This window comes from Mustelus asterias, chromosome 19 (assembly GCF_964213995.1).
Source record: "Mustelus asterias chromosome 19, sMusAst1.hap1.1, whole genome shotgun sequence".
Lineage (NCBI taxonomy): Eukaryota > Metazoa > Chordata > Chondrichthyes > Carcharhiniformes > Triakidae > Mustelus > Mustelus asterias.
The window spans coordinates 58,426,895-58,434,127 of record NC_135819.1 but is presented as its reverse complement, the minus strand read 5'-3'; the positions used below and the strand labels follow the sequence as shown (position 1 = coordinate 58,434,127).

At 41.4% G+C, this 7,233-nt stretch overlaps 1 protein-coding gene across 1 annotated transcript in view; it reads right to left on the bottom strand.

Annotated features, from left to right (window-relative positions):
* Window positions 1-2,342: 2,342 nt before the first annotated feature.
* Window positions 2,343-7,233, bottom strand: part of magi2a (membrane associated guanylate kinase, WW and PDZ domain containing 2a) — a 725,408-nt gene continuing 720,517 nt past the window's right edge. Inside the window, exon 24 of the mRNA XM_078235593.1 lies at window positions 2,343-4,398. Coding sequence (XP_078091719.1) covers window positions 3,590-4,398 — 809 coding nt within the window. The 3' untranslated portion in view covers window positions 2,343-3,589. The remainder of the gene's footprint in view (window positions 4,399-7,233) is intronic.

The following is a 7,233-nucleotide window of genomic DNA, read 5'->3' as shown; positions in this document are numbered from 1 at the left end:
AATATGTTCACACCAGGGTTTCAATGCAAAAGAGCTTCAAGACTTTGTTCTCTAATGTTATGTCTGGTACTCCTACATTAGCTTACTTTTGAATTATTTTGTTGAAGGGCATTTCTGCTCATCTATCTTTTTAATAGCACAAAGTGTTTGAAATATCCTGCTGCTGGCTATTTAATAGGTAATTAGCTCCGATGGAATTCTGTAGCTCTCCACTGGTGCTGAGTATTTCAGAGTTTTCTGACAACTATGATTTCTTCATTGCTTATGACATTCTCACAATTTTCTGATTTTGCTGACAGCAATAATCTGTAAATATTTTATATGCATCAAGAGGCTCATCTTTTGGTTTGTTGTGATACTGAAGCTGGTCACCTGTGATTTTATCTTTTGTCAGTAGAAAATCTGTTTTACATAGGAACAGGAGTAGACCTTTCAGCTCTTTAACCTGTATTCGTGCTGTTGGATTCAGCAAAGAATATTGAATCTATTTCTTTATGCCGGACTTGCATTTCTATAGCACTTTTCATGATAACTGGATGTCTCAAGCTTTTAATGACCAGCGAAGTACTTTATGAAGTTATTCATTATTCATTTGTGAGACAAGGGCGTCGCTGGCTGGGCCAGCATTTATTGCCCATCCCTAGTTGCCTGAGGCCATTTGAGAGTCAACCACATTGCTGTGGCTCAGAGTCACATGTCAGCCAGACCAGGTAAGGATGGCAGATTTCCTTCCCTCAAGGATATTAGTATACCAGATGGGTTTTTCTGACAATGGTTTCATGGTCATTGGTAAGATTCTTAATTCCAGATATTTTTTATTGAATTCAAATTCCACCACCTGCTGTGGCGGGATTTGAACCTGGCTCCCCAGAACATTAGCTGAGTTTGTGCATTAATAGTCTCACGCTAATATCACTAAGCCATTGCCTCCCCGATAGTCACAGTCAATTTGTGCATAGTAAACTCCCACAGATAACAATATAATGGGCAGTTTTATTTTTGTGATATTGGTTGAAGGATAAATATTGTCCAGGATATTTTACATTCACCGGAGCAGGCAAGATGAGGTCTCTGTTCAATGTCTCATCCAAAGGAAGGCACTTCCAACAGTGCAACACTCCCTCAGTACTGCACGAGATTGTCAGTTTTGATTCTTGTACTCATGCCCTGGACTGGGAACTGGAACCTTGTAACTCAGATGCAAGAGCACTGTCAACTGACCCCCAGGTGGCACCGATCAAAAATGCTCTTCTATGTGTAACTCCGAAAATAACTTCCAAATTTCTTCCAGTAAAACTTACTTGATTCTTTTGGTTTGTGATTTTATTTTCATTATCTTTTTTAAAAATCATTTTTCTCCCTTTGTGATCTCCTGGGCCACATGTGCCTTGATGCTGGGAGTAACATGCTTCTAGGCAATGTCACTACTGTCCAATTTGCCAGGTGGTGCAGTGGCCCAGTTATAACTCACCTACTAAACTTTCCTTTCCATGCGGGGAGATGCTTGGCCATCACCTGGCACCTCATACAGTAAGCCTGTGATTGGAACTCAGTCAAGCTGAAGATTTAAGTGTGTTGCTACACTCCATGGTGCTTCGTGTTGTTGCTGCTGGCATTGCTTCTTTGGTTCATAGGAATGATGCTACGAGTTCAAGGATGGACAAGCGGTTTGGTGGTTAATCTTTTTCTAACTTCTTTGTAGTGTTCTTTGATACATTGCTTCCAATTAAAGTTCATGAGGCTGAAGACTGAAACTTTTAATTGTTACAACATAATCTTATAAAATAAAAACCTATAAGGTTTTCTTAGAAAAAGTACACTACTTTAGTTACTTTATGTATTCACTTTTGAGACCACTGTTCAGTATTACAGAATGACAGTTTGCAAGAGTTCTGTCTCAACAGCAGGCATAATACCTTTGTGACTATCCTCATGAATTTGCAGAATAGGAGAGATTTTATAGTAGCAATTGAAATGATATTTTCAAAGAACCTTTTGCTGTGCACACTCTGATAATGCCTTAAATGACATGAAAGGAGTTGAGCACCTATGTAAAATATTCATAAAGTCTCTTTCCAAAGAGATTCGAGAGACTTTTGATAGGAGCAGTATTCTTGGATCTGAAGCCAAATGTAAAACACCGACAGCACTGACTTTTGAATAAAAGGTGCTGATTGAATGTAACAAGGCTAGTTTCATAGATACACTTAAAAGATGACTTGCATAATATAAGTAACGAACATGCATAAAATTAACTTTTGATAGCTTGAAATAGAAACTATAAGGTCCGTGATTTTTTTTCCTGAGCTGCAGTGTTGATGCATCCAGGAAAACATTCATTTCAGAGTATGCACTTTATTTGACAGTGTTTCAGATAGAATATCATAAACAAGATTTCTGTAAAAGTTAATTTATCCATAGTGGTGCATTTCATAAAAATAGTTGCTCACTTACAGTCTTTGTGACTAATAATACATGGAATCATATTTATAGAGATACTGTACAAGGTAAATTCACAGCTAACACTACACAGCAATATTTATCCAAAGGGTAAGTGACGTGCCATGTTCACAGATAATTTTGATTACAGACGGCGTACAGCAATTACTGCACTAGTAAGAGCTGTGAACTGTGCAAAATATAGTTTGCTTCTGCAATCATAATCCCAGTCTTTCATAAATCTAAAATTAGAGGGTAATACAGGTACGTGCACTACAATACAGAAGCATTGTCCAAAACCTGACAATACTGTACCTTTAATGGCAGAGATCAGATTACGGCTAGGCCAGAGGATAAAGTAGGTGGAACCTTGCTCACGCTCACCGTAAGTAAACTTCAATGTGAAAATCAACTCCATTATTTTATTACCATTACATTATTTTTGTGCTTGGTTCACTGATATGGTTTTAAAGGATGGGCTGCTCTGATACAAGATGCAATTTAAATTAAATATGTTAGCTTCTGTTATTCAGTGATGAGGTCCTAGTATTATTTAAAACAACTTTAACCCCTGGGCTAGGCATTTGTTTTGTAAGTTGAATATTTACAAAAAATTAAGTTTCACGTAGACCTCCATTTTCTTCAGCGCCTCATTCCTCAGTGCAGTTTTACTTAAGGCCAGACTCTAACAACTGATGTTCCCACTAGTACAAAGATTACTGATAACAACGTCTATGACTGCAGCATACAGATGAAGCAAATCCTTCATATATTAAACATTTTTTTTCCAACTAAAGCACCAATATTGTTGTTGCTCTCTGTTACGTTTACCAACATAATTGCACTGCACTGGTCCATATAGTTCACATGTTTGGCTCATGGATGCTGCCCCTGACCCCACAGCATAGTGGTGAAACTTCAGTTTATTGAAGGTTCAAAATACCGCTGGTTGCTTTCTTTAAGTCTTTCATGCCCAAACACATCATTGCCCCATTGAATATTATTCCCATTATATTGTTAATGCAAATGCTTCCAGTTTATAAGGCTGAGTGACTGTTCAAATTAAGTTAGATAAATAATGTGAAAAGAGGAAATGCTGGGAGAAGGTCCTGCATCTATCCTATAAAAGGGAGAATAACATTTTGTTACTTTATCTGCCCATGGTGGCAGCACCAGATTTCAGTGTACTGGGATACTTATCGGAACCAGGGATTTTCCATGGTCCAGGCGAGACAGTTGACTTCCGAGTTAAAGTATTATTACTTTGAATAGCAAGATTTGAACGTGTATGCTCTTCACTGGAAATCTTTTTGGGATCTCGTTCAAGGTCTTTGTTGACCTGTTCTAAGGCATTTTTGTGGAAGTTACCAACATCACCAGTATCAGTCCGGGAGCCAAAATCTGCTGATTTCACTTTATATTTATGTGTTTTCAGCAATTTTCTCTCAGTGGTATTCTCAACTTTGTGATCCACTTTTATCCCAGGAGATCTTCCCCTCCTGGAAGCTGGGGACATGGATCTACCACGTTTATGTTTTTCATTGCTCGTCTCATCAGACTTGTCCTCCCCTGATTTAGTCTCTGTTAAACCCTTCCTCCCAGATGCTCTGTTTTCAGAGGTGGTCCTGCCACCATATGTCTTTTTACTATTTTCCTTTGAGAGCCTCGGAAGGTTCTTCTTATAGGTTCGGTGTTGCTTCAACTTATCCACTTTTCCTGGGCTTTCCGATCTATCTCTTCTACTCCTCCCGTGGTGGTCTGCAGAGTGCTCCCTTCTTACGATATCACGCTCTTTCTTGATGTCCCATAATGTCTCTGGGGCTAGCTGGTGAATGGAATCACAGGTTGGGGCAGAATGCGATGATGATGATGGTGGTATCAGATCATCAGGGATTGTGGTTATTTCCGACAGGCTTGGGGAGCCTGCAGAGGAAGCATTCCAGGAGCCGTGGTTGTCTGCTGAAACAATAATTTTAGAGTTAGTCTAAGATTTCTGAAGAGTAGTTCGGGATGGGCAATAAATTCTGACTTTGCCAGCGATGCTCGTGTCTCATGACAGGTAAAGGAATAATTGTTTTCAATAAATGATCTTGTTATAGACCTAAATCTGGCCAAATGTCAATTTACTTATTACTTTCGTTCTTTTTTCCTGTACAGTGTATTCAATTTACAATTCCTCATTAAAATTTATGAAATTGTCTACTTGCAACCAAAAGTTCTCCTTACTACAGAATGACCTGGTGTTGAGATAATCCTTATAATGTAATAGCAGCAAACATGTAAACATTCAAAAGTAGGAATGAGAAAAATTGCATGAATTGCCACGATTTTTATGAAATATTTAATGACAGGCAAAATAGGTGAAAATGCACAGCAATTTATAAGCTCTCAATTTCTCTAGGTTTCACTTGTGGCCAATATTCCTAGGGGATTGCTGGTCTTTGTTACAATTTTGCACATTAAAAATAAAAATAACAATATAACACCTTTGCTATTAGTTGCAAAACAACAAAATAAAATGAGTAAACACTACTAATACAATAATATCACCTGCAGCTTAACACTATTAACCCTAGGCCGGGATTTTTATGCCCGATTGGGGCAGGCTTCTGCAGTGGCGTCACTGGAATATGTTGCCAGAAAGCCCTACACTCATTTTCCCAGCACTGAGAATGCAGGACATGATCATCCCTTCCTCCATCAATGGTGGGCCACGTTTCCCACCGTTGAACATCGGGAATGCTATTATAAACAAATTTGCGTCAAATCATAGAGGCCATGGGCTGGAATCATTCCCCACATCAAATTCAAATCCCATGTCGGCGTGACCTCAGAATGGCACGATGTACGATTGACTCCAAAAGGTGTACACCTGCTGAGCTGAACACCGAGGGGAACTCAGAGGTGAGTGAACACAACCTACCGCAGCGCTTGTGGATGCCAATGCAAGGAAGCAGCTCTGCTATTCTTGGGGTTGTGGTAAGGTCACAGGCATGTCGCCACAGTAGCTTCTTGGTTGGTGCCTTGTGGTGTCATGAAGTCAGCAGGGGAGAAGGGACGCCAGGAAACCTGGGACGTATGGGTAACTCTGCAAGGGGGAAGGGAGGCGAGGGAACCCTGGGATATGGGGGAACAGTGGGGGGGGGGGAAGGGGGGAGCAGTTGGGGGTAGGGCAGCACTGACTGAAGTCTGGGCATCTGTGAGGCGAGTGTGATACTTGGACTTGATTTTCATCTGGGAAAAAGCCAACTCATAGAGATATGTGGAACCAAAGTAGGCTTTCACCTTGAGTGCACACAATGTCAGAAGAGGGTAATTCTCTCTGTTTACAAGTCCCTAAAAGTCTTTGTCCCTTGACCTAGTTTTCAGCTCTATGTCATTTTGCATGGTGATTATTTCCATGTCAGGTCCACTGCTTTGATCAAACACCTGCTGAAATTTTGCTGTCAGTTCTCCAATATCCACTTGAGAATGATTTGAGACAAACATAATGATTTGATCCGTCTTGTCTTAATTCCTGAAATCGTCGGTTGAATTCACTTCCCAATTTATTCAGGTGGTGACAGAATTTGTTTGGATAGAACCCTTTCTGTTGTTGGATTTTCTCCAGATTTGGGAAGTGCTCAGTAATTTTGTTCTTTAACTGGGAGGACCACAGGCTCAGTTTCAATTTGAACACATTCACTGCCCTGATCATGTGTGACAAGTCTCTGTCCCTTACTTCAATAGTTGGTGATTCTGCAGTCTGCCTCATTGCTCATAGGCAGGAAAGAAGATGGGAAAGTGTACAACAGCGGCGCTTGCCAGAACACTCAGGAGAAGAGGTGGCAGGGCATCCTCATTCAGGAGATGAATCCCAGAGAGCTGTCATTTGTAGGCACCTTGCCTGAACCAGGTTCTACAGATGGCTCTCGTCATTCCTGTAGATGATCGAAAACCAGTGTCTCCAAAGACAATGCATGTCAAGGGAACTGGTTGGTCACATCTGCCACTGTGGCAGGATGTTGTGCCATGGGGACTTGGAGGTCATCCACTGCCAATGTCCATAAAAGTGACCGTGGCACTCAATTTTTACAGCACTCACTCATTCCAGGCTCCAGAAATGACCTCTGTGGGATCTCGCAAGCCTCCACACATGAGTGCATCCAGGAAGTCACGGACGCCATCTTTGCAAAGGCACACAACTTGTAACTTTTGACTGGGATCGTGCAACCCACTCACCAAGAGCTCTGGGACTTGGGCAGATCTCTGGGTTTCCACAGGTGCAGGATACAATCGACAGCATTTATGTGGCACTCAGATCTCAACAAGCAGTCAATTATGTCAAGTGCAAAGTCTTCCACATGCTGAATTTCCAGCTACTTGCAACTATACCAAACGCATCCTACAGGTCTGCATATGATCCCCAGGGAGTGTCAGGGATCTGCTACATTCTCAGATCCCTGACATCTTCTAGGGTTAACAGAAGCTTTAGGATTGAGTCCTCAGGGACAACTGTTATCCACTGAGGACGTGGCTGATGGTGCTTGTGCGGAGGCCAAAGCAACTTGTACTTTGGTCAAGCAAACCATAGAGATGCTAAAAATGAGGTTCTGGTGCCTGGACCTTTCTGGTGGAGCCCTGCAACACAATCCACAGAGGCTGTCAAGCAATGTTGTCGCATGTTGTGCCCTACACATCCTGGAGTTACAATGGGGCAATGAGGGGAGGAGGTGCCAGAGGAGAAGATGGAGGAGCTGCATGTCTCCTCTGATAAGGACATCATTGGGATGAGGGTGAGGAGGTCCTTGATGG